The 25,465-nt window shown below is 32.5% G+C and overlaps 5 protein-coding genes and 2 non-coding genes across 8 annotated transcripts; 1 reads left to right on the top strand and 6 right to left on the bottom strand.

Annotated features, from left to right (window-relative positions):
- The first annotated feature begins 1,318 nt into the window (after positions 1 to 1,318).
- Positions 1,319 to 3,605, top strand: LOC124927280 (F-box/kelch-repeat protein At3g23880-like). The gene is made up of 2 exons (XM_047467672.1): positions 1,319 to 2,672; positions 3,426 to 3,605. Exon 1 carries the CDS (start codon positions 1,430 to 1,432, stop codon positions 2,636 to 2,638), a length of 1,209 nt encoding a protein of 402 aa, XP_047323628.1. The 5' UTR covers positions 1,319 to 1,429; the 3' UTR covers positions 2,639 to 2,672; positions 3,426 to 3,605.
- Positions 3,606 to 5,846: 2,241 nt separating this feature from the next.
- Positions 5,847 to 5,918, bottom strand: TRNAG-UCC. Its single transcript has one exon. It is a non-coding gene; the product is annotated as a tRNA-Gly (tRNA).
- A 1,648-nt stretch (positions 5,919 to 7,566) lies between these two features.
- TRNAQ-CUG lies at positions 7,567 to 7,638 on the bottom strand. The gene has a single exon. It is a non-coding gene; the product is annotated as a tRNA-Gln (tRNA).
- Positions 7,639 to 8,913: 1,275 nt separating this feature from the next.
- Positions 8,914 to 13,284, bottom strand: LOC124926765 (probable protein phosphatase 2C 76). 2 transcript variants are annotated; one of them, XM_047467055.1, is made up of 9 exons: positions 13,196 to 13,284; positions 12,376 to 12,682; positions 12,120 to 12,247; positions 11,873 to 11,971; positions 11,621 to 11,779; positions 10,582 to 10,668; positions 10,361 to 10,452; positions 9,610 to 9,684; positions 8,914 to 9,363 (listed from the first exon to the last, which is right to left on the bottom strand). In XM_047467055.1, the coding sequence occupies exons 2-9, from the start codon at positions 12,639 to 12,641 to the stop codon at positions 9,109 to 9,111; spliced, it is 1,161 nt and encodes a 386-aa protein (XP_047323011.1). In that variant the 5' UTR covers positions 12,642 to 12,682; positions 13,196 to 13,284; the 3' UTR covers positions 8,914 to 9,108. The 2 variants fall into 2 exon arrangements, with proteins under 2 accessions (XP_047323011.1, XP_047323010.1); XM_047467054.1 differs by lacking the exon at positions 13,196 to 13,284 and adding an exon at positions 12,837 to 13,171.
- A 1,710-nt stretch (positions 13,285 to 14,994) lies between these two features.
- LOC124925595 (spermine synthase) lies at positions 14,995 to 17,796 on the bottom strand. The gene is made up of 11 exons (XM_047465641.1): positions 17,593 to 17,796; positions 16,902 to 17,098; positions 16,731 to 16,775; positions 16,564 to 16,640; positions 16,359 to 16,481; positions 16,177 to 16,281; positions 16,028 to 16,100; positions 15,879 to 15,950; positions 15,601 to 15,796; positions 15,362 to 15,497; positions 14,995 to 15,254 (listed from the first exon to the last, which is right to left on the bottom strand). Exons 2-11 carry the CDS (start codon positions 17,086 to 17,088, stop codon positions 15,192 to 15,194), a joined length of 1,077 nt encoding a protein of 358 aa, XP_047321597.1. The 5' UTR covers positions 17,089 to 17,098; positions 17,593 to 17,796; the 3' UTR covers positions 14,995 to 15,191.
- Positions 17,797 to 20,144: 2,348 nt separating this feature from the next.
- LOC124927181 (protein phosphatase 2C 51-like) lies at positions 20,145 to 21,592 on the bottom strand. The gene is made up of 3 exons (XM_047467550.1): positions 20,949 to 21,592; positions 20,755 to 20,860; positions 20,145 to 20,669 (listed from the first exon to the last, which is right to left on the bottom strand). Exons 1-3 carry the CDS (start codon positions 21,564 to 21,566, stop codon positions 20,284 to 20,286), a joined length of 1,110 nt encoding a protein of 369 aa, XP_047323506.1. The 5' UTR covers positions 21,567 to 21,592; the 3' UTR covers positions 20,145 to 20,283.
- Positions 21,593 to 22,752: 1,160 nt separating this feature from the next.
- On the bottom strand, positions 22,753 to 25,185 carry LOC124926726 (LEAF RUST 10 DISEASE-RESISTANCE LOCUS RECEPTOR-LIKE PROTEIN KINASE-like 2.2). The gene is made up of 4 exons (XM_047467007.1): positions 24,408 to 25,185; positions 24,285 to 24,335; positions 24,159 to 24,188; positions 22,753 to 24,071 (listed from the first exon to the last, which is right to left on the bottom strand). Exons 1-4 carry the CDS (start codon positions 25,183 to 25,185, stop codon positions 22,840 to 22,842), a joined length of 2,091 nt encoding a protein of 696 aa, XP_047322963.1. The 3' UTR covers positions 22,753 to 22,839.
- Positions 25,186 to 25,465: the final 280 nt, after the last annotated feature.

The following is a 25,465-nucleotide window of genomic DNA, read 5'->3' as shown; positions in this document are numbered from 1 at the left end:
AGTGAAATCTTTAAAGTCTTTGACTTCAAGTATTTTTTTAACTATGTGTATTTTGAAGATTTAAACAAACATTTATTAGAAAATGTAGAATTATCAAATTTGGAGATTTTGACCTTTTGTGATAAGCAAAAGATTATTTAATATTATTGTTAAATCTGTAAAAATTTAATTACACATGTTATAAGTTGAAAGTATGAGATTCAAATTGAACACAATAAGTCTGAAGGACTTAAAAGTTGCTCAAATATATTTTAAGGAAAATTTACTTATTATATAAATTGATATTCTAACTAATTATTTTTGTTCAGTGAGAATATTTATCAAATTTATTTCAAGTATTTTAATTCAATTAAGTGTGTTAAAATATATTAAAAAAAAGTAACAATAGGAAAATTGAATTAATATATTTCGTTGTTATCAATTTAAAGGCGTTTTAGTTATTTAAATAATTCAATTTAAAAAAATATTATATCAATCATCTTTTTATTATTATATTACTTAATTTATTAATTAAAATATTTTTATTTTATTATTATATATTAACTTTCTCAAAATCATTATAAATAATTACATTTTAAATAAAAATATTAAAAAAAAAACTTCAATCCAAACCCAAACCAAATTTAAATCGATAATATATTTTCTTTGAACTATCATAAATTATCAAACTAGATAAAAAGTAGTATTTTAATTCACTGTTATTCTCTAACATTAGTATGTATAAATGGTTTTCAACCAAAAACAGTTGTTGATGTTATAGTACCATCTAGTATTATAAATTTATAATTGTAAATTGATGATTTATAGTAAAATAGTAACATTCTAAACATAAATAAGCTAATATTTTGTTAAATATTGGATTTTATTAATCAATATTTCCACTTTAAGAAGGAAATCATCTTGAATATTATTCCTCAATTCACTAAAAAATAATGGTAATAATTCAATACTTTAATAATATTTTAATAAATATGTATGTAGACATTTATTTTTTCCAATAAAAAAAGATTTAAAATGTATTTTGCTATATTTTAATAAAAACTTTAAAGAGACTGTCCATTTAATTAAATATTATTTTAAAATACATCTTTTAAAAATATTGTATAAAAAATTGTCTAAATCCGAATTAAAACATTAAAGTTATTAAAAAAAACAAATATTATTTTCAATATCATCAACACGCGGCGTCAACTGGACCGTCCGATTCCCTTCAGACCGAACGCAGCACAGGAGGCCACGTACATCGTCTTCTTCGTCAGGTAAGGTAAATTAGGTTGAATTGATTCCTTTATTTAAAGAATACTTCATTCTTCGCAATTCAGGCTGAATTCACTGTCAAATCAGAAAACCCTAAATGAAACAATCTGGCTAACTGATCAATATCCAGCTAAAGCCCTGTGCTTTGTCTTCCTCCAAAACCTCTGAATCAATGGACATCAAGAGTGATCCTACTGTGGATAGAGAGAGGAAGCGACTCAAGACTATTCAACAAAGTTCCACCGTCGCCGATTGCGATTCCGTCCAAGTCCTTCCTTACCTGCCAACAGACATTATTACACAAATCCTAAGCATACTTCCCGTCAAAATCCTCGTCAAATTTAGGTGCGTCAGCAGATCCTGGCGCAATTTGATATCTGATCCCATATTCATCGAGAAGCATCTGAGAGCTTCCGCCCAAGACGAGGGTTATGCACACCATAGGATTATTATGAACTCCGCTTGTCGTCGTCGTTTTGAGGTGAAATCATGTTCACTTTCTACTGTTTTGCATGAAGAAACTCCTATTATACATGACCACTGTTATCCATTGAAGCACCCGCGACGCTCTGTTTTGATAGTTGGTTCAGTGAATGGATTGGTTTGTATAGTTGTAGACAAAGATTCTGTCTTTTTATGGAACCCATCTACCAGGAAATCGAACAAACTGACCAATTGTGGTTTTAAAAAGCGTTCAGGTGTACACATTGTATATGGGTTTGGCTATGATGAAGCCAGTTCCAATTATAAGGTTATTGTTACTAAATATGAAAAAACTGCAGAAGGCCCTTTCAAGACTGAAGTAAAGATTTATGGGTTCAAGAGTGATTTATGGAGGAAGCTTGAAAAATTCCCTGAAGGCAATCCCACGGATGGTCCGGGCACGTTTGTGAGTGGATCACTTCATTGGGCTGGAAGTGGGGAAATGGAGTTAAACCATTCTTGGAGTATTCTGAGACCTATTGTCTGTTTCGATTTGTCGAAAGAAACTTATTCTGAATTCTCGCAACCCTATTATGGGGATGGTGCTTCGAATTCAAAGCTAGGAGTTTTATGTGACAACCTCTGTCTTCTATGTAACATTGATTATAGACATGCTGATATATGGGTGATGAAGGAGTATGGAAAAGAAGAGTCTTGGTCTAAGCTGTTCACAATACCGTATTTACACCAGCCAGATGTTTTCCCGTATTCCGTGCCCTTGTGTATTTCTTTTACGAAAACTGAAGTGCTTTTGGTGATAGGATCGCGTTTGATGTTGTATAATATGGACGACCAAACGGTTAGGCCTACCAACATTCGAGATTACTTTCAAGAATACCACAATTGCCTTAAAGCATACACTTATATCGAAAGCCTAGTCTCGCCTTATCCTGAATGATGCAGCAGAGAGAGATGTGATCGATGGTGAAATGGTAAGAGTATTTTAGTTTGATCCTTTACTGTCAAGTTGTAGTATGCTAGAGGGCTTGGGTTCATATATTCATTAGTTGATTCAAAAGTACTATTCCTTAGCCTAAAACTTTTCAAATCCTTCTTCTTCCAAATAGTAATCATTGAAACTACAGACAGGATTACAGTAACTTTCCATTATTACCAATATGAGAACTTGCTAGCTTTGTTGGTTTTCATTCTTCCTTTTTTTTGTTTAATAGACAACTTACTTATTTGGATGCGGCATTTCAGCTAAGTTCATCCTCACATCAAAATTCAAACAAAAGTGCTTGACATTCATAACTTCTTTTAGTTTGGCTTGAAAAGTGTGATTTTTTGGTCAAATTTTTGTAGGTTGGCTCAAAAATAGATATATTTTTTAGCTATATTTTGATTGGCTAATCCTTGAGCCAGGCCCTATTTACAAATATGTACTATTTCACAAGTAGTGATATGGTGGCAAAGTGGCTTTGTTATTGTACTGTTATTTTCCTTGTGATATATAATAGTTGAGTTGAGCTCATATATAAGTTTGATTTGTTTGTTTTTGTAAACTATTATTTTCCTTGCCTTGAAGTTTGATTTGTTTGTTGCACAGGAAATCTATCTTGATTCATGGATAGGTTTTGCTACCATTAATCAATCTACATAAAATTAACGCATTTTATTTGTAATGTTTTTTGTTTACACTGTACACTGAGTTATCTTCTTTTTTTTTTCTTTTGATCACGCAGAAGAAGGTTGAATGCTGCGACTAGGATAGTCCTAGTCTTTGAAGATGAAGGGTAAAAGAAGAAATGTAGCTAAATCGTATACTTTCCTTAATGCAGTTTAATAAGAAACTCTCCCAGCAATTTTGTTTTTTCATTTGTTATCAAGTGATTGAATTATATCACATTTTATTTTGTAACAAATCTAATAGCTGGTTTTGATTCATTAGTTTTTTTACTATTTATAAAATTTTCAAAATAACTATTTCCTAGTTTGTTCAATTTCCAAGAATTGTGCTATTTCAATTCCCCACTTTTTGGGATAAGCCCCATTTTAGGATTATTTACATTTCCTCCACCTTCTGATATGTAAGATTTCATTGGTAAATTTATTTTCCAAATTTAGTTTTCATTCCTTCTCCCCTTTTCCAAAAACTCAGATTACACCACAACAAAATATATATTTTAACGGCGCCAAAAATTTCAAGTCTATAGGTTATTGGCGCTTAATTATGTGTCGGTGTTATGGATGCATCAATTCAATGTATGACAGATGATCTGAAAGAAGTGCAAATTTTCTTCCAAGAATATTTATTTGGATCAAGGAAACTCATTATATAGATATCATTGCAAAATATCAAATACAAGGAATCAAACATAAAATAAGAACCTGTAGATTTCTGCGGTACATGATGAAGCATCTCTCAAGCACTCTCAGTGTATTTATAGGTTGTATCTTATATACTACTTTCAAGAATTATGGCCTAGTTCCTTCTAAGCTACTTGTCTATATCAGGAGTTTGCAGAACATATTCCTTTGTTCTAGTCATTGATATTAGCTTCCTTAAGATATTAGCTTTAACTGCAGTATATTGATGCACACAAAATGGAGAGGGATAGTCATTACCTATCAACAATACTGGTAAGAATTGGTTGGACAAAAACATGAACCCTGTAAGCAAGACCTGTTCATTAATGACACTTTGTTTGCTAGTATTACAGATGTTCTAAGATGAAAGAACCATGTCAATGTTCAATATACTAGGTATTCTAAGATGAAAATGTTCAATATACTAGGTATTCTAAGATGAAAGAACCATGTCAATGTTTAATATACTAGGTATTCTATGATGAAAGAACCATGTCAATGTTCAATATACATTGAGCTAACATGCCTAGATGGCACCATTTTTGTGTTTCTTTTTTGAGGCCAATTTTCCAGTCTGTTCTTTAGATGTACTTTTCTTCTGCATCAAATAGGTACAGAGAAAGCTATTATTTGTGATTTACCCATAAAATCTTAAATTGTTCTTCATTGTTGTACTTGTTTCTAAGCCATAGGCAATACTTAAATAATTATCAAAGAACAGAGTATGAATCAGTCAATCTGCCATATTCTAAACTACCACAACATACCTAGATGGCACCTTTCATATTCATGAGTTATGACATAAAATAAGTCCTTAGTTTTCTAAAATTTAGAACCACTGTGGTCACGAATAGAAGTCAATGAACCACCTTGGTTCTTAAAAATATTTTACTTATGAAAAAGAAACAAGATAAATAAATGTCTCCGGAAAGGATGAGATTTTATGAGACATTTTTAAGTACATCTATAATGAATACACATAGAATTTCCCAAAATAGAAGCACAGTATACTGTTGCCAAAGCAATGGTAAGCAGCCAAGTGAATAGATATCTAAAGCCCATTGATATATGCAGTGGGCAGAGGTGATAAAGCACCCATGACTAAAGTTCAACTTTTAAGTTACAGAAACACACAAGGACAACCTTTTTTGCAATCTACTTTATTTTTATAAATATGATTGAAACCTGACAACAATGCAGATGATATTGTCTGCACTGCCTCGAGAATAATAAGCAGTATCTGTTAGCTTCCTTGCTGCTGTCATTGGGATCTATCTATACATCATCCTAAACATAAAATTCAACCATCATAATTCATAACAAACCCATGTAAAAAATATCTCCTTTTTATTTTACCAAAATCAATTCTAACCGCTTATCAGCAATATTCGAACTTAAACTTGAACACAGAAAATCCAACCAAGAGAATGACACAAAAACTAATATGATATTTTCTTCATATGCAATCAATGAATAAGGAGGCTCACCTCATTGGGTACCACATCCCACAGACCATCACTTGCTAGTACTAGCAATTCAATTGCTTCATCAATCTCCAAGTCCTGGCTGATTATTGTGAGATAAAGAAAATAGGGTAAGAACAACAAACTCAAACTCAGAGAGACCATCCATGTAACTTCTTTTTTTAAGGGTCGAAAAAAACAACTGTCAAAGCTCAAAGCAAAACAACAAAAGACATAAATCTGATCATCCGATAGAGTTATGCTCTGCTAGCTTACAAAATAGAAAATACAAGTTGTTAGGAATTATTTAGAGGAAGATTAGCAAAAAAAGAATGCGTCTGCCGGGAGTCGAACCCGGGTCTATTGCTTGGAAGGCAATTATCCTAACCGTTGGACTTCAAACGCTGTATGTTACTACTTAGACTTGATCCAAATTTAAAATATATTTACATTCAATATTTACACTTTTAGACACAAAAACAGTAAAGAATAAGGTACTTATATGTTATGCTGTCCTCTGGAATCTGGATAGTGGGTCAAATTTTCGAATCTCATCCATCCCATAAGCTTTTGTTTTTCATGCCATCTTATTGACAAACCGAGAGGCAAATGACATAAAACAGAACATTGCATACAAGTGAAGTGAATTGGGAGACCTAAGGCGTGATAACTGGTGAATACACAATCCTGAGACTTAAACTATATGCTAATCCAAATATTGGAGTTCAACATCAATGCTAAGTTATAGATTTCAGTATAAATCTCAAATAGGCTGCTACATCACACATAATCTCAACATTATTCAATAAAAAGGCTTGAAAGAACATTGAAAATGATATGGAAGGACATAAGACAGTTCCAATAGAGATGTAATGCCTTTATTAGAAGATATTGGCTTTCTAAGAAGTTACTATCCCCTGCAGAAAGAAGGGTGTTCTGCAATTTGTTCTAGCATACATATTACTCACATTTTAGCTAATTTAGAATTTATTGTTTAAATTGCTAGGCTTATTTATACATGAATTTCTTCAGAAGAAGTGTATTGAGAATTAATGGGTTACTAATAAATAAGAGAGACAATAAGAATCATATATAGTAAGAAACTAATATTTATTTGCCATCAATAAAAAAAACCATCCACATCTAATACACTATGCTTCAAACTTCATTAGAGTAACAATAACATAGTAGCAACATTCTGAGCTTTATCAGACAAAAGTTATAAGAATGTAAACAACACTACTAATTTGTCCATGGGAAAACAGAGTAAAAACTGAAAGATTTCACAAAGAAAAGACGGTCTCATGAACAACTTATCTATTAAGTAATCTGTTTACAGAAGACTACTAGAAGAAAAATATCCCTTCTCACACGTAGTAGAAAGTTTAATGTATGCAATGAGGGAAGGGATGGGGGAAAGGACCATCTTCATTAAAAGTTTATGGAGAACCTAAAGCTACTTCCATACAACAAGGCTTCCACTACCATATTAAACTTCCAATCAGCATCTCATTTTCTAACTTGTTCCTACAGGCTATTAGTCAAACCAATAGCCTGTAAGCCCTTAGTATGCTAATTACTTTAGTCTGTTTAAAAGCAATGATTAGGTTTGGATATTATGTTCTGCTTGGCATGAATTCCTCCTAATAGGGACATTAGATTATATCATTTCAGGCCAGTCAGATTAAACAATGCCATTTTCAGTCTATATGTATAGCATTGTTTTTGGATACATTGAGATATTCAATAACCAAAACTAATTCAGACTTCCCAAGAAGCTCTCTCTTCCTCTCCAAGCCTGTTAAGCAGCCGGATACGACTTTCAATAACCTGTATCATTACAAATTTAAGCAGCAACTAAGAATTAGAAGATTAACCAACCAAGCACAAAGATGTTCTAACATCAAGCTACTGACAGTTCTGCTTCTGTATCCAAATGCAAATAAAAACAACTAAATTCCATAACAATTAGAATCTTAAGCAGATAGAGTTTTTCATGATGGATACAATACAAATTTCAGAAAAGTAAACATAAATACACAGAAAAAAATATAGGTCCTACCGAGAATTGAACTCGGGTTACTGGATTCAGAGTCCAATGTCCTAACCGCTAGACCATAGGACCATTTGAAAATATATTTTATTTAATAATTAACACTTTGTTTATCTAAATAAATGATTGTTCAAAAGTTTAGGCTGTCGATTTACATTTTTTTAAAGGGATTATCGATTTTTGTTATTAAAGTTCAAAACATCATAGCTACGATGTTATGACAATTAATATTCAAAATAATTCTAACCAATAATTGACCACTATGTACAGATTAAATAACATTAAAAAAAAGGTTTTAATAACCAAATCACCTGCCAGCAAAATCTTCAAAAAAACAAATATTAATTAGCATTTGTTGCATAAATAAAGATTTGAGAAATACATTTATTAATTTGAGCTACTAAGTGAAAGTTTGAAACTACAATCTTTTTTTTTCAAACAAAACAAAAGATTAAATACTTATGAAAGGACAAATCGATTAGAGTTTAATTTTATCCTTTTTTTTTAAAGTAACTATTTAACCAATCAAATTATAAATTAACATTATTTGTCAATATGTTAAATATCTGATCAACAAACATCACATTATAATACATAACAAATTATGACATTAAAAAGTCAAATAAAAAACATTACTCAAAAACTTGGCTACGCATTCAAAATATTGCGTACCAAACAATCCGGGTCAGAACCCTAGTTACTACTATCCCATTTGACGTCCCTTCCTCGAGCATAATTGGCATAGCTTAATTTAAAATTATTTTTATTGTATCATGATTTTCGTACCAGAGTAATGCTATGCTATACATATACACAAGAGTGAAGCATAACCCTTAATTTGCTAGTGTTTTGTATATGTTCACATTAACTTTGTTTTTATGTAAGCCTAGCTAAGACAGTTTTTATACCTAGAGGAAGAACTCGGCGATCTAATAGGCGTATAGATCATGACGACACGGCTACAAGTTTGGTTTTAGACAGGGACGATGAGGAGGTTCCGAAGGTGATCGATTTTTGCGAAGAAGAAATCAATAATTAAATTTGGCCCGTCCTTTTCCACATTTTGCAATTAAACTCTCTGCTGGTAAGAAAGGAAAAAAAAAAAAAACCATCAATGCTTAAATTGCAAAGAATTTGAAAGACCACCAAAAAAAATCAATAAGAGAGAGTTACTCATGATGTTTATTTTTAATGTTAAAAAGCTTGTGTTTAATTGGGGGCATTTCAATTTATAATATAACAAGATGTCACTATTACGAGGCTTCTTTCTAAATTCTACATTTGGGGGATTAAGAAATATTTTAATATTTAATTTAATAATAGTAATAATGTTTGACAAACTCATAAATAATGAAGAAAAATGGAAGGAAAATAACATCACCAGAATGAATTACATGGCCTTGTCCTGATATGACTTACTTCATAATGACTAGACACAGTTGTCTTTACTGAAATATGTATTATATAAGTGCAAAATTTGGTGCGAAAAATGTGAATTAGAAAACGGCACTGTTACAGCACCAAATGCACTGGGCGATGACATTAAATTTCGACTTTTTTCTCTTCTTCGTGTTCAGTTTTTGTTGCAGTCTTCTCTTCTTCGGGTTCAGTTTTTGTTGCAGTTTTCTCTTCTTCGGGTTCAGTTTTTGTTGTAGGCTGTTGAGGCAGCTTCTCATGATGAAACCTTACAACAATGCATGTGATATTGTCTGCACTGCCTCGAGAATAAGCAGTATCTACTAGCTTCCTTGCTGCTACCTCAGGTTCTTCTTCTGTCATTGCGATCGATACAGCATCCTAAACATAAAATTCAACCATCAGAAACTAACCCATGTAAAAGATATCTCCTTTTTATTTGACCAAAATCAATTCTAACTGCTTATCAGCCACTACATTAATGTTTTAGAACTTCAACTTGAACACGGAAGATCCAACCAACAGAATGTCAAAAAAAACTAATAACGTATTTTCTTCATATGGTGTTACAACTAACTATGTTGCAATCAATGAATGAGAAAGAGAACGGCTAATGGGGAAGCTCACCTCATTGGGTACCACATCCCATAGACCATCACTTGCTAGTACTAGCAATTCAAATGCTTCATCAATCTCCAAGTCCTGGCAGATTATTGTGAGATAAAGAAAATAGGGTAAGAACAATAAACTCAAACTCAGAGAGACCCATTCATATCACATTTTGTTTGTTTTTGAAAAGGGTCGTTGCATAAAAAATTGTTTAAGTAAAGCCAAAAACAACTGTCAAAGCTCAAAGCAAAACAAGAAACAACAAAAGACAGAAATCTCTTATAAGTATATTGTAAGTTTCATGCATCCTAATGTTTCAGCCTTTAACCATTTACCTAGGAAAACAACAGCTAAAATCTTCCTATAAAAAATCTCTAAATTTCCTTTTAGATTATATAAGGAACAACTGAATTAAGCAATCATGTAATATATATATAGATTGACTGAATCTGTGAGAGTTTTTCCCACCAATGTTTATTGATTATGAAAAGATATATGATTTACGATCAAGCAGTCATTTGAAAATTCGATAGAGGAAAGAAAGAGAAACGAGGAAGAAAATAGTGTTGCAAGTGAAATAAGAAAGGACGTACACATTATTTTTAGAAAGAAAAAAAAACAAAGGACACGCAAAATTGGATTGCGTTTCCATCATTAAACCCCCAAACCTAAATTTTAGACAAACCTTAAGAAGGAAGTCGAAAAAAATATATTATGAGAATGTGCGTCAAGCAATCAACTCTCTTCTTCTCATTAGGTTTGTCTTTACCTGGATCTCAGGCTCAGCCACAACAAATTGCTTTAACATTCTGTTGCCAAAAGCACGTGACATCGCCAAGACACCACCTACCCTCCAAGTTCCTGGAGAAAAATAAGAAATTCTCAAACTATAAACGGATACACCCCAGGTCAATCAATTATCAAAGAAAAGTGATTGTCCTCAGAACCGTACACAAAAGGAGAAAGTGTATACAAGTATAGTAGTCTCACCTGCCCACATTACAATACCTCCAGCATTTTCAATCCTTTTGCGTTCATCACTTCGATTAGGTTTGTGATCATCGGATAGAGGAATCGCTGTCAACCAACAATCATGAAACTCATTCAATATGGTATGCCATGAAGCCACTTAATCTTCCTTTTTCTCACTTTTAATAATATAACTACCTACTTGTATCTCACGCAACCTACTTGTATCTCAAGCAATGCAGCACGTTGACCACTAGAATATATCTAAGAGGTCATTGAATACTTAACTAGTTTACAAATAGGAAATACAAGTTGTTAGGGATATCTTGCGTCTTCTTGATTTATGCCTAGTATAAATAGAGAATTATCTTGTGCAAACTATGATTGAAAATTAATGAAGTTCAGTATTGGCCTTGCATCTTCTATTTTCTTTGTCTCACCTTAATCTCTAATTCTATCTTATCGTTTACATAACGTGAAGTACCAATTTCATTTAAATTATAATTTGATAATACTATCAATATAGGTGATATTAAATGTTATATTAATCTTGTCTAACTAAAGTAAATTAGATAATATCATTATTTCAAAAAACACCTCGACTCTTCTTTCATAGTTTATATGTCTATATATATTATATCAATTAAAAAATCTTGAAAGGCCTACAAATTTGATTGTGATTTTCATCATCTCTCATTAATTAGTTGCATTTAAGAAAATTTATCTGTTTCAGTCTTAGAGTTGCCAACAAAAACACTCTTACAGTTGTTCAAATCTAATTATTTAGCACTCTCGGGAACTTGCTAACGAATAAGAAAGAAAAAACCCACGGTGCCATTCAATATCAAGTTCTAACTAATTAGTCTCTATTTCCAAAATAATAGCTAGTTTGTTCCTTTTCAAGGATGCGTACAACATTCATCCAATGTTTCACGTATCTTCAATTTGAAAGTAACAAAAGAAAGTGAATTAATATATTTATTTTATCCAAATCTTGTTCTCAATCACAATAATATCTTTTGATTGAGAAATCACAGATTACAAAACTAGGTAAAATTACCTTTCCCAGCCTTTGATATCACAGTCCGTGAATCTCCAACGTTAGCGACATATAAATGGTTTCCAACCAAAACAGCTGTTGATGCTGTAGAGCCGTCATCCCTATAAGTATCCTTCTCAGATTCCAGAAAATCTTTATCTGTTTGCTGATAAGTCTCACCTGCAAGCACACCCAAAAACAAATGTAATAACTTCTTAGTTGAAAATAGAATAATTGTCATCTTCTAGTGGTTGAATTTTAAGATTGACTTACTTATGGCCAACTTGGTCTCTGTCAAAAAATGTGGATGCTTCATTAGATTCTCAAAAAGATGTTCCTTAAGAAATTCAGCAGCTCGAGATCCACCATGACCTGCAATAAGAGAGAACATTATCGGAAATTTATCATAATACGGTTACAGAACAATGAACACATATATCGAACACTTAAGAAAGAGAAAAGGCAGAATCATTGCTTCTATAAACAGTCAGTCAGTCAGTCAGAGATATAGCAATCAAACCATCAAAAATCCCGAATATGGAGACTATTTGGCCATCAATCTTTGTTCTTTTGACATCAAAGAAATCCTCCATAGTTACTCGCTTTCCACGGTAACTTGAATATCCACAGCTCAGTTTCCCATCTTCACTGTCGATTTGAAACAATTACATAAAGTAAGTTCCACTTAACAGTCAACAACAAAAGAACCAAACATATGATGACAAAACATTGGAAATCTGTGGAATTAATAATAAAAATAACATCTCATATCACACCTTTTCCAGCCTCCACTAGCAAATCCACCATGGTCTTCTTTATCTTGAAGGATATCAACCATGGGTCGTCCTCCAGCATTTGCACCAGTATCTACCATCATCCTCAAAGTTTTGGAGAATGCACAATAGGAGGATATATAGTTTTGTCTCCAATTTATGCACAAACTTTTCCTAATATTGTTTGTAAGCACAGACCTACCTTCTGTGAACCTTCCAATCCGTCGTGTTTGAAGAATCACAGACCTTAAATATACATTGCATAACATCTAAGTTGTTGTTGGGTCGCCTTAGTTGCTCCAATTCCAACCTAAAAACAAACAAATCATTTCGCAGATCAAAATGCATGTTCTTCCAAGATATATTTCATTTTTCACCTCTTTCAAATTAACCCCAAAACATGAAAAAGTAAAATAATAGGGAAACTAATTCAACAAAGATAACAAGTACCCAAAGAATCTTACTTCAATCAAACCCACTTGAGAAGCTTCGGATTTAGATCCATAACGATCTCTCCTCTGACAAATTCCAGCTGATTAGATAAAGAAAATAGTATTGATCTAATAATTACTACAGATCAGAGCTGGAAACATACAGGGTTGAGGAGAGAAGAAATCGGATCAAATATAACTGTCAATGAATGAGATGGGAGAAGATCCGAATATGGGACGCGAAAAAGAAGAAAGAAGAAGGAATGATCTCGAATAACCCGTGATAGATAAAAAGGAATTGTTTTTCCTTACTGAGAGAAAAAAGTAGTGCAAACCCTAGAGAGAAAAAATAATCAGATAATGAACCAGTATAGTAAAGAAATTTTCATTACCAAAATGATGATGATGGATTCGGCTAAAGTTTCTTCCTTTGATTGATTTTGGGGTAGAGAGATAAACCAGGCAGGCAGGTGCCTTCCCTACTCTACTATATTATACTATACCACCGAATAAATAAATAAAATAAAAAAAATAAAAAAAAAACAGCAACGTGGCACTCTTCATGCAATTAATTTTATATAAAAATTACATTTATCTTAAATAACTCATTTTTTTCTAATTAACAAAGTAATTTAAATTTGTTTTTAAAAAAACTATAAGTTATAAAAGAACCCAAAATCAAATGAGCTGTAGGGTAAAATGGACAATTGTTAATTTGGTACATGATTAGACGTGACGTGGAGAAGCATGATTGGTTTTCTTCTCGCTCAGTAGAAAGGTGCTGAAGACAGAGTGATCTTGTCGGGGCAAATTAGATCCAAACAGTTGTCTTTCAACGTTACGATGAGAAGATTATTTTTTTTAGATTTTCTTTTTTAAATCATGAGTTTTAAAATTGTCTATTTAATTTTTTTATTTTACTAAATATCAAGAAACATGATATATTATGTTTGTTTGGAATAGGGTTGTTTGTATCACTTAAAGAATGTAAAAATAACGATAGTGAATGATTTTAAATAAATGATAATTATTTTTGTTTCAAGATTTAAATAATATATTAATATATATATAAAATAAAAATTAAATAGAGAATATTTTAATTAATAAATTGAGTAATGTAATGAATGAAAAAGAAGTGAAATAATGTTAGAGTAAATCGAATTAGGCCTAAGAGATTAAATATTTATAAAAAAATTATTCATATTAGCCTCTAATATTTTTCATAAAATTTGCATTTTCTCTCTTAGATGTAAAATATAACCTAACATAAATCTATATTTTGAATGCATCGTTTAATGTTTGAGGAAAATATTCTAATAATATTTAATTTTTCTCTAGAAAAATAAATTATAAAAAAGTTGAGAGGTCAAATTTTATGGATTCTTTTAATAGTTTTTTAACATTGTTTTTATTTTTATTACTCAAATCAGATTTGAGTTAATATTGCGTTTTGTTTGGTTTGGCATTGAATCGATTTTATAGTCCAGATAATATTAGCAATTGTTAGTGGATCTTTCAATGCTCATACCCTCTAATAGTGTTGGTGATAATTTTTCGAATCTGTGTCCGTCCATAGCAACAAAATAGATGAAATAAATTATCTAGAGTTAATATTTATTAAATAAACTAGCGATCAAACATTGTTAGTGTTATTTAATTTTAATATTTTAATTTTGGGTGCACTATGGAAGGGTGTCCTATGCGGCCGCCTAGTTGAACTTATGGACTAGGGCATCCTGATTATGGTTGAATCAAACCACTCCATGGTCTGTGTTATTAATTTGGAGAATAATTATCACTGTGTAATTCAAATTTATACTGTCCCTATTTGTCTAATGTTACCTATTGATTTATATGATTTTATCTATATTAAACCTTTTATTTTGAGGAATTATCTTTAGATAGTAATAAATAATTTTAATAGCGGTCATAATTTAAATTATATTATTGTTAGAATAACGAGTTGTTATTATTTACTATTTATAAAAAAATGTTACAAAAATCTGCAATGATTAATGTTTAAACTTATTAACTTTCATTGTTGAATTTTGGAACAGTACAATTTCATATATTTATCTTTAGTTTGCTACTTGTTTAGCAACTAGTACTAAATAAAGTCAATATAGTTTTTAAATAGAGATGTCACCTAATGCCATTAAACACAAAGGATTCCCAAACAAAAATCCAGATATATATAATCCAATAGGAGGGATACATACTTGTACCTTCATATTAAGCATAATATAATATGTGATCAAGGCAATGTTGCAAAACAGTTTAGAATTGTTTTTCAGAATTGGACAGTTTGCTTCTATATATATATAAATATCATCATCATAATAATAATAATGTGTTACTCTCCTCTTTGGAGATTCCCCCATCAGACTGTTATTGGAGTGCAGGAACCTCCCTCTTCAAAAACGAAGGTAAGGCAAACGCGGCTTTGTGAATCTGTCAAAGTAAACGAAAACTCAGTTGCAAATTATCGACCAACTGTTATTCAAACAACCCCATATCAAACAGGGTTTTTGATTTTTACAACAAACAAAATTAATTACCTGGGAGTTGTAGAACATCAATTCTCTTCTCTGTTCCAGAGCTCCCTCTATCTTCTCAATGGGATTGATAGGCCTAAGAAAATCCACAGCTGCACCCCCGCCCTCAGTCGAGCATAAAAGGAAACCAATAACACCGCTGTATTGAATCAAATAACCCCTCAAAGCAATCAATAAATAAACAATACAATACAATAGAGAGGCGATTTCAGGAACTTTAAATTTCTTAACAAGTGACATGCCTTGGATATGTTGGAACATTTGCCCAAGCATAATGAAGAGAACCCTTGAATGTTTCGCGGCAAATAGAAACCATATCCTGAATTAAATGTGTGTGAAGCCACATACTTTCTGTCATGCTACAGAAAACTCCGCCAGGTCTTAATGCTCTCGCTGTTGTCTCGAAAAATGGTCTCTCCACAAGTTCTTGAGCAGGACCTATGGTCATAAAAGGTTCCAATAAGGAAAACATTATAAAAAAAAGAGGAAAAGGAGTGTAAAATTAAAACAAAAGACATACCTACAGGGTCCGAGGAATCAACAATGATCGCGTCGTACTTCCCTTCAGGTACACGACGTAAGAATTCGACAGCTATCGTGATCACAAAAGTTAACAATTCAGATATAGATAAACAAGGACAGAATAATAATGAATGATCTTATTCGCACCGTCGCAAACATGGAGTCGAACGCGAGGATCCTCAAAACCAATAGCCAACTCAGGGAAGAACTTCCTACTAACCTATATGTAGAATTTAAACCTTAATATAACCATAATCATCATACAACTACTTTTCGGAACACAATAAGCCACTTACATCAATAACCATCTTATCAATTTCACATATATCAATTAGTTTTACTGAGTTATGGCGAGAAATTTCCCTAAGAACACCACCATCGCCACCTCCTACAACCAACACCTGCAACAAATATTGCTTGTTAAATAACAACATAGAAGTGAAAACAACTAATAAAAGCTACTAATTCTTGATATTACGGTTTTAGGAGATTCAATGGAGCAAAGGGGAAGATGAACTATCATCTCCTGATATGCACACTCATCTTTCTCTGCTAACTGAACAATGCCATCCAGAACAAGCACTTTCCCATATGTTGAAGACTGCATAAGATGGGATTTACATCAGCAAAAAATCATAAACGTGAACAAACTTGGTATAAAAAATATTATTATTATGGTCAACCTCAAAAACCATAATTTCTTGGTACTGAGATTTCTCCTTGAACAAAATCTTCTCCACTTTAAGTGAATGTGCTTCTCCTACAAATCCATTAAAGGAGATAGACTATTATGATATACCAGATCAAACCATGAAGAGAAAGATGATCCACAACTTGTATTAAAACACACCTGGCCACATTGGATTATTGAAATATACATGCTTTTGACCTTCACCTATTAAAACAACAAATAATAAACATTCAATTTTTTCCAAAACTAATGATTTATTCTTGGAGGAGGCTAGCACAATATGAAACTGTAGTGAAGGTGTTCTTAGTGAGAATAATAAATTAAAAGCACCTGAGGGGGAATAAGGTTCTGAGAACCATCCAGAAACAACTGTGGAATGGCATTTGGCTTCAAGCTCAGGGGCAGAGGACCTAGCTTTCAAGCAACATGAAGGGATATTAACACTATCAGAAGCATCCCTGTGATTACTCGATTTCTCATCCATAATCTTCTTCATTCCTGTGCCTTCCCCCTCCATAAAGAAATAACTGAAGGAGAACAGTCTTAGAATGCTTCAATAAAGAACTAGGGCAAACAGCCAAACATACACACTGGAATTTTCTCCCCTAAATTAGATAGATAGATAATGAGCAGTCAATAAATTGATTTTTAAACCCTAAACCCTTGTAATTAATATTCAATTGTAAAAGTCATAGTGTAGTTTCTTCTTCTTCAGCATAAAGAAGGGTGGATTATAAAGTTATTATTTTTTTAAACTAGTAGTTGTTTTTGAAATCTCAAGTAAAACAAAAGATGGCAGCACTAGTGTAAGAGAAAGACAACTTATATGGAAGCAATCAGAAGAACCCAGTACTAGGGTTTAAGAGACAATGAACTGAGGGTAAATCCTGAACGAAGAGAGAGACATGCAACTATCAATGGGTTCGATCGAGAGGAAAAAACATGACAAAGACTGTAATGGAAGGTGAGCGGTGGCACAGAGGAAAGAGAGAATAGAATACGTAATAGAAGAGGAGCTTGCCTGTGGCTGGTTAATTGAGTAAATTGTGCGTGGCGAACAGAAGAGAAGTAAAGTGAAGTGATCAAAAGAACTGAAGCCGGCAGAGTTTACTGGTCACAATCTTCTTCCTGCTCTCTTTCTTCACTCTTGATCTCTATCCCTCCGGCCTTCCCCTCCGACGACGACGGCTACCAGAGCATAAATAAAGCGGCAAAGCTACCTGAGAATATGGCCTACTTTTTTCTATATATAGATAGATATAAATAATATAAATTAGGAAGAAAAATATATTATATATATTCTTTCCACTTGAATTGCCCAGTTAAAAATAATTTGAGTATAAATTTAACTTCAAACATATCTATATTTACAATAATTTAAATTATTCGTTTGTGTTATCTCTTTAAAATCATCTTTAAAATATAAAAATTATTGATGTTAAAGGAAATAAAATTTTCGATAATCATATAATTAAAAGGTAAATAATATAATAAATATTACGAAATATAAAATATGATATTATAATGTAAAACTCGTAATAGGTTTGAATCGGTGAACTAGATATTATTTACATCAAAAGGCGGTCTCTTAATGAAAATAAATATAATTTGATTTGAAGACAAAATAAGTGTTAATCAAACAAAGTTAAAATCTTAAAGGATTAATGATTTTAAATTAATTAATAAGAGGTTTCAAATTTTAATCATAAAATAAAAAATGTTTATACATGAAGTTAGGTTATATATATATATATATTTTTTTTAAAGTTTAATTATTTCAAATAAAAATAAATATACACAGAACAATTTCAAACAAAAATACAATGAATAATTTTAAACAAATTTATATATGGGGAAGAAATTTAAAACATATTTAAATATATTTAAATGTATAAAAAAAACATTATATCTATTACCTAAAATAATTTATATAAATTAGGAATAAAGATGCATATCATCTTTACAGGTTAATCATGTTGCACTACTAAAAGTGATTTATATAAATTAGGAATAAAGATGCATATAATCTTTACACGTTAATCATGTGTACTACTAAAAATAATTTATAGATATTAGAATAAAGATGCAAATAATCTTTACACGTGAATCATATTGTACTACTCAAATTAATTTATATAATTTAGGAATAAAGACTATTTATGCACAAATATATATATATATTATTTACAAAGTAAATCATTTGAATTATTAAAAAACAAATAAAAAGATATTTAATACTTAAATTTTAAATTTTGACTTTATAAATCAAATCTACTTAACTTTAATCATTTAAAGTTTTGTCTTAAAATAAACAAAAAGCTCGAAATCAATTTTTTTCTAACTAATTTGTTATGCATTTTTTAAAATTAAATATTGTTTTGAGATTTACCATTTTAAAATGATTTGAATGTTTAAAAAATGTGTAATGCAATCAAATATCTTGAAGAAATAAAAATATTAACATTTTTTAAATTAGTATAAAATGCATAAAATTTAGTATAATATTAACATTTTTTTAAATTATAACACAATAACATCATTATAATTTTTAAAATAAACTCTCAAGACCACTTAGTTAAAATTTGATTTACATTAATCTTTTAAAGTTTTCCAAATTTAACAAAATTAATATTGAATCATTATGAATTATATTATATATGTTCATTTAATTAAATAATAACATTTAGACATTAATTTTAAAATTTTGATCCAATAAGTTTATTTAAAAAATATTTTTATAGGAGCTCTAACTAATATTTAATAATTAATTTTTTAAAAATGTCAATTAAAAATTGAATTAATTATTAAAATTACTTGATAATTAAGTAAAATCATATTAATTTTTGTTGGAAAAGTAAATAAATAAAATAAAACAATAAAAATTAATAATAGGTTGGAATTAATCTTGTTTTTTTTTTCAATTATTACAAATGTGCTAGGCCCAAGTCCAAAGGAGAACCCAAGCCCTTTGAAGAAAAATAATGGTGAAATGAAGAAGTCGAAGTACTAAAATTTGCATCATAACTGGAAGTTGAAAACCCTCCTCCGTATTTCAAGAAATTTTGATTTAAAATTAATAAATTATATAAAAAGGAAAATTTGATGAGATGACCCTAAAAATGCCTTGGACTCTTTCAAAATATTACGAAGAAATTATCTTTTTCGCGATTCCTCTGACGAAATTACACTTTCGCGGATCGTCTCAAAAAACATTCTGACATTATATAATTGCATAACTTCAATAGTTCGCGATCTCTATGACGAAATTATCCTTTCGCGGGATCGTCTCGCACTGAAAAAAACATTATGACGAAATTACCCTTTTGGGATCGTCTTGCGCTAAAAAAAACATTACGACGAAATTACCTTTTCGCGGGATCGTTGCATAACTTCAATGGTGCCATCGCGAAATGATTTTGCGCAAATTTTTTATAGACATTTTCATCACGAGACAATCCTGCCTTCGCGATAGGATAATTTCAATCCAAATATTTTAAAGTGGTCACCCATTAGCGCATTTAAGATGGTTTTAGGGTACTTAGTTATAAAAGTAAGGAAAATTGAAAATGTTGTGAGATTAAAAATTTATTTAAATAAGACTAGTTAACCACTCACTCTCTCTATATAGTAGCACCATTAGATTACATATTTGATTAGAAACCAAAAGTAATGGATGATTATCAAAACTAGTACATCATCAACATCATCATCATTATGAAATGACGAGTCCGACTTTGCATTTCTTGCGAGCTTTGTTAAGATCCACAACAACAACAGTGATATTATCTTTGCTGCCACGAGATTTAGCCAATTCAACAAGCAAACCAGCCGCTACTTGAGCTCGCCCATACTTTTTCTTCTCCACATTCTCCTCCTGCATTACTACTACATGATCAGATGATGATCTGATCATCATCTTCTTCTTCTTCTTCAATGATCTCCCTTCAAGTATTCTCTTCACCGCCAAGCACGCCATTTCATTACTCACAACATCCCACAGACCGTCCGTTGCCAGAATCAAAAACTCATCCGCATTCGTTCTTTTAGTTATCATTACCTCTGGCTCAGGTATCACATAAGGTTGAAGATATTCATCTCCTGTCTCATCATTTCATTCATTTTACCCTTTTAAATATTCAATCAATGAATTCAATTCAATTCAAACCTAGCTATATATACGTACCTATGGATCGTGAAGTAGCAAGTACTCCCAACACTCGATGCCCGTCCCAATCTATAACCTTACCACCAGCGCTTTCAATCCTCTCCAATTCATCAGGTCTGTCTGGCTGCACCAGCAGCAGCAGAAGTTATTAACAAGATCAATTAACTAAGTTCAATTTTTTGAATCATGAATTTGACAAACTTAATTATAACCTTGTGATCATTTGATATGGAAAGTGGGATCCCTCCTCTAGACAGGACAGCTCTGGAGTCGCCACAATTGGCGACAACAACCTCGTCCTCTCCCACTACTGCAACCACAGCCGTGGACCCTATGGTGACAGGACTAGAACTAGTCGCTTTGATGCTGTTCACTTCCTCATCCATCTTCAGAAAACACTTTATCATAATCCTCGACCAAATCTCCTCGCCGAAACACGTCGACGAAGACGACGACGTTGTCGTCTTGCACTCCTCCACTAGTAAATGGTGGAGACGTCCCTGGCAACTGTTTGCAACGCGCGATCCTCCGTGGCCGTCGTAGACACCGAAAAAGTCGTAATCTCTCGAATTATCAATCGTCAGAAATCCTAGCTCTATCGCCACAGCATCTTCCATTTCTCTTCTCCGTCCAATCACGGATACGAATCCATGTGTCAGGAACGTGCCTCTAGTTGGTGAGATTACCGCTACTGTATTCTCGTCGCAATCATGATCTTGTTCCTGTTGTTTGTCCAAGAGCATCATCTGATCCTTCTCCAATCGTCTCTTCCTTGAAGATTTATCATCGTCCGCAACTGATAATGCGTTATGAATAGAACATTCATTCATTACAGTAAGAATTCGAATTCGCTAGAGATTGATTATTGAAAGATTGAAATAAAGGAAGAAAGAAAGAAAGAAAGAAAGAAAAGGAAGGAGAAGAAGAAGAAGTTGATTTATGATGAAAAAGAGTGATGAAATCTGAGCCGTTGAAATATGAAAATGGGAATTGAGGGATATCCGACACGCGTTGAGTAATACGGCGGTCCACACAGGAAATCGAGCCTAGATGAGGATACGTGGGCGGACATAAAGAACACGTGTCTAAGAAAGAAAGGGGGTAAGAATTAATAATGATTTGAGTTTGGCGGGAGATATTGTTTTCCAAGTGGGACCCATTTTCCCGCTTTCCAACAACAAGCGGTTATCTGGCATTTCACGCCGCTTTAGTTTAGTAAGAAGGAATGGGGGGAGGGAGATTACAACTCACACTTTCGTAGATGTTTCCTTTCTCAGTTTATTTTTATTAAATAAAAACACATTATTATTTTAAATTCAACAAACCCAAAAACCTATTCAATATTCAATACAAATCTTTCAATTTTAAATATTTACTAAATTCAAACAATCCACACAACAATACCATTCAATTACCACCAAACAATAAAACAATAACAGCTGAAACAGTTGTTTAAAAATATATAATATATTTCATATTTAGGTTTAAGACACACCATAATATATGTTTAATTTACTTTTTCAAAAAATATATTTTTTAAAACTTTTTACTAATAATACAATTTTTCATATCCTCGTACCAAACAACATTATTTAAATATTAATCTCACCAGGGTAGTTCAGTGATAAAAGTCGACTTAAGAGAACAAAATGTCACGAAGTTTTACTCAATCTTAAAGTGTTTTAAGTTTAAGTGGGAGTCATAACGATGTGATGTCATTCTAGTTTTTTTCAATTAAAAAAAAAACATTATTTAAATTATACAAATTTCAATAAAGCAAATAACATAAATTTAGTCGATTTAAAAATTATTTATTAAATTTGTTAATATATATAATTATAAAAAATTTCTTAACATTATTTTATTTAAATTAATATTTTTTTTTTTTTTGTTCAATCTCAACTCCAACTTTTCAAATAGACCAATCAAATATTGAAATTTGTTTTTTACAACTATTTATTAATACAAACTTGGCCACTTTAAAAAAATGAAAGTAAAAAAAGAATCACATATAGATCAACAAATAGAGCATATAGCTTCAAAACTAATTAAGGTGTGACAAATTGACAATAAGTGTAAGTTTGATTCCAGCTTCATATCAAATCATATGGGAAAGGAAAGCTTACTTAATCCACTTGCCAATAAAGAGTACAAATTATTAGTCTTACAAAAAATGTAAGTCCAATCGATCCTTTTATATGTGTTCAACGAGGACTCAGATCCATGGTCATAGCGTCCACACCAGCACCCGAAAGACTCACTTGCTGCTGCTGCTATTCCCTCGTTTTCGTTAGCCATTGTGAAGAATGGTTTGGGAGGCATCTTGATAACCTTTATATCTCCTTCAAGCATCTCCACCACATTATGCATAGAAGGCCTATCACAAGGCTTCATTTGAATGCACCATAAAGCCACCAACATCATCTTATGCACAATCTCCCCTTCCTCCTCACTCAAATCCTCTATTTCCACATTTTTCCCTTCATTAAATTGATCAAAAACCCAACAAGGAAAGAACACTTGGCTCGAATGGTCCACAGACGAATTCCAATTCCTCCTCCTCCCAGCCATTTCCATCAACAACATCCCAAAACTATAAACATCTGCTTTATACGAAACTCCGCCTATATTTTTATAAAATAGCTCCGGGGCCATATACCCCATTGTTCCTCTAACCGCAGTTAAGGCCACAATACTGTCTTCTGTTTTATAAAGTTTCGCAAGCCCGAAATCAGAAACCTTTGGAGTGAAATCCTCGTCTAGAAGAATGTTATGGGGCTTGATGTCGAAATGCAATATTTGCATATCACAACCTCGATGAAGATACTCTATTCCTCGAGCCACTCCCAGAGCGATCATGAAAATTTGATCTGAAGTTAATGAAACCGTCTTATCTTCTTCTTTAGAGAATATGTACTTCTCAAGAGATCCTTTGGGCATGAAGTCATAAACCAGAGCACGTTGGGACCTCTCAGCTGAGTACCCAATCAGCTGAACCACATTGACATGATGAATCCTTCCTATAGTAGAGACTTCATTGATGAATTCTTGTCCATCGGATTTGGCTTTGTTCAAGATCTTTACTGCCACCAGACTTCCACTTCGGAGAGTTCCTTTGTAGACAGATCCATATCCACCTTGACCTAACTTATGTTGAAATCCTTTAGTCATTTTCCTGATATCGTTGTACGAGTACCTAATCGGTACTAAATTGTTTTGACTCCTAAGAAAACCTTCGATGCTGTCGAATGTCGACAAATGCCTCCTCTTGAATTTGTAAATCAAAAAGCCAAAGACGCATGGCATGCAGAAAATTCTTAGAAGGAACCATACAACTGCATGTGCCATATTCACAAGAATTTAAACTATAAGAAATTATATCATCTGTCTATGTTTAATCATGAAATGAAGTCTTTCTTTACCTATGATTATCACAAAAAGAATCACATAATCTGCATGGATGGATAAACAAAGAATCACCCATTAGAACAGAGCAAAGCAAAGCAAAGATAAGATTTAATGGAATTGAACAATCAATACGAACGTACTTGCAATAACTGTTGAGACTGTGTTGTTCAAGATCCATGACTGAAATTTTTCTGCACATTGTTTCATCAATAGATAAAGATTTCGGGATCATTTACAAGCAAATCTAAAGAAGTTTTACGCACCAAAGGCAGACTTTTTCAGTCTAATTATGCAATCCCCAAGTTGAGAGCAGTGGTTAGACGCATTTTGAGCATAACCCAAGCAAGAAGCCCTATTCTCACAATCTTTGCAGTAGAGAAATTGCCAAAAGATGTCAAAACCAAAGGCCAAACCTTTGTGTATATCTTGGAAGGAGACGTTACCAGCTTCACGAGCAGGGTCCAATATCGAATCAGAGATAAGAGACACAGTTTCCACCTTACAAGAATCTGCAATGTCCCGAAACACTATATTCCCCAGCAGAGCGTAGAGATATCTGATAGGTTTCGAGGAGGAGGAAGAAGAAGATCGATTGTTGCAAGAAGCAAAAACGTCTATATAGGATGGAGATTTGACAGGGAATTCGCAGCTCAAGAATACTACGGTTGTAGTTGGAGATGAGAAGTTGGAAGGGTAATATGAGTAAGGATCGTCCCAGGTGAAATTCTGGCGGTTTAGAGAGTTGAATGGGAGAGATGAGCAAACGGTGCTATCTACGCCGACATCGGAAAGACGGATGGATCGATCCAAGTAATTGATGGATCTAACGAGGTATTTACCTGAGTATAAGGAGAGGTATGTTCGATTACTGTGGCAGGTAAGAGAGAAAGTGTCGTCAAGTAGACAGTTCTTACTGCGGACTTCATCTTGTAATCGGAAGGGGAAATCGATGTTCTGAATATCTCCGCAGGAGGAACTGGCATGGCATTTTAGTACGGAGAGTAGAAGATAGAGAAGAAGGATGCTTCTGCCTTCAAACATGGCGGTTTGCGCTCTTCCGTCGTAATCGCCGCTGTATTAATGGGGAAAGAGATGAGATCAGAAAGTGCACAATATTATAATACTATACAGTTAATTCGTTTGGTAGCCTAAGTTGACTAATTTCGAGTACTGTAGATCAGAGAAAGCGGCAGCCTCCATTGTTGAAGCCACTGGTTGACCTAATCGTTCAATTATTGCCAATTCCTCTTTTCTACTAGCTAGGGCTTCAATGTTCATGTGAAGCTTCTCGATAATAGATTAACAGGAGGAAGAACTGGGA

Source organism: Impatiens glandulifera, chromosome 2 (assembly GCF_907164915.1).
Source record: "Impatiens glandulifera chromosome 2, dImpGla2.1, whole genome shotgun sequence".
Lineage (NCBI taxonomy): Eukaryota > Viridiplantae > Streptophyta > Magnoliopsida > Ericales > Balsaminaceae > Impatiens > Impatiens glandulifera.
This window is presented reverse-complemented; position numbering and strand designations above follow the sequence as displayed.

What these genes read in the sequence shown, in the direction of transcription:
- LOC124926726 (XM_047467007.1), bottom strand. Translation starts at nt 25,185, where the DNA reads ATGTTTGAAGGCAGAAGCATCCTTCTTCTCTATCTTCTACTCTCCGTA. An exon ending in ACTGAAAAAGTCTGCCTTTG is followed by an intron (nt 24,336 to 24,407) that starts GTGCGTAAAACT and finishes AACAATGTGCAG; the next exon opens with AAAAATTTCAGTCATGGATC. An exon ending in TCTTTTTGTGATAATCATAG is followed by an intron (nt 24,072 to 24,158) that starts GTAAAGAAAGAC and finishes TGGCACATGCAG; the next exon opens with TTGTATGGTTCCTTCTAAGA.
- LOC124926765 (XM_047467055.1), bottom strand. Translation starts at nt 12,641, where the DNA reads ATGTTATGCAATGTATATTTAAGGTCTGTGATTCTTCAAACACGACGG. An exon ending in GCTAGTGGAGGCTGGAAAAG is followed by an intron (nt 12,248 to 12,375) that starts GTGTGATATGAG and finishes TCAAATCGACAG; the next exon opens with TGAAGATGGGAAACTGAGCT. An exon ending in CATATTCGGGATTTTTGATG is followed by an intron (nt 11,972 to 12,119) that starts GTTTGATTGCTA and finishes CTCTTATTGCAG; the next exon opens with GTCATGGTGGATCTCGAGCT.
- LOC124925595 (XM_047465641.1), bottom strand. Translation starts at nt 17,088, where the DNA reads ATGGAGGGGGAAGGCACAGGAATGAAGAAGATTATGGATGAGAAATCG. An exon ending in CCATTGAATCTCCTAAAACC is followed by an intron (nt 16,282 to 16,358) that starts GTAATATCAAGA and finishes TATTTGTTGCAG; the next exon opens with GTGTTGGTTGTAGGAGGTGG. An exon ending in TGATGTTCTACAACTCCCAG is followed by an intron (nt 15,255 to 15,361) that starts GTAATTAATTTT and finishes TTACTTTGACAG; the next exon opens with ATTCACAAAGCCGCGTTTGC.
- LOC124927280 (XM_047467672.1), top strand. Translation starts at nt 1,430, where the DNA reads ATGGACATCAAGAGTGATCCTACTGTGGATAGAGAGAGGAAGCGACTC.
- LOC124927181 (XM_047467550.1), bottom strand. Translation starts at nt 21,566, where the DNA reads ATGAATGAATGTTCTATTCATAACGCATTATCAGTTGCGGACGATGAT. An exon ending in CCATATCAAATGATCACAAG is followed by an intron (nt 20,861 to 20,948) that starts GTTATAATTAAG and finishes CTGCTGGTGCAG; the next exon opens with CCAGACAGACCTGATGAATT. An exon ending in TGCTACTTCACGATCCATAG is followed by an intron (nt 20,670 to 20,754) that starts GTACGTATATAT and finishes ATGATGAGACAG; the next exon opens with GAGATGAATATCTTCAACCT.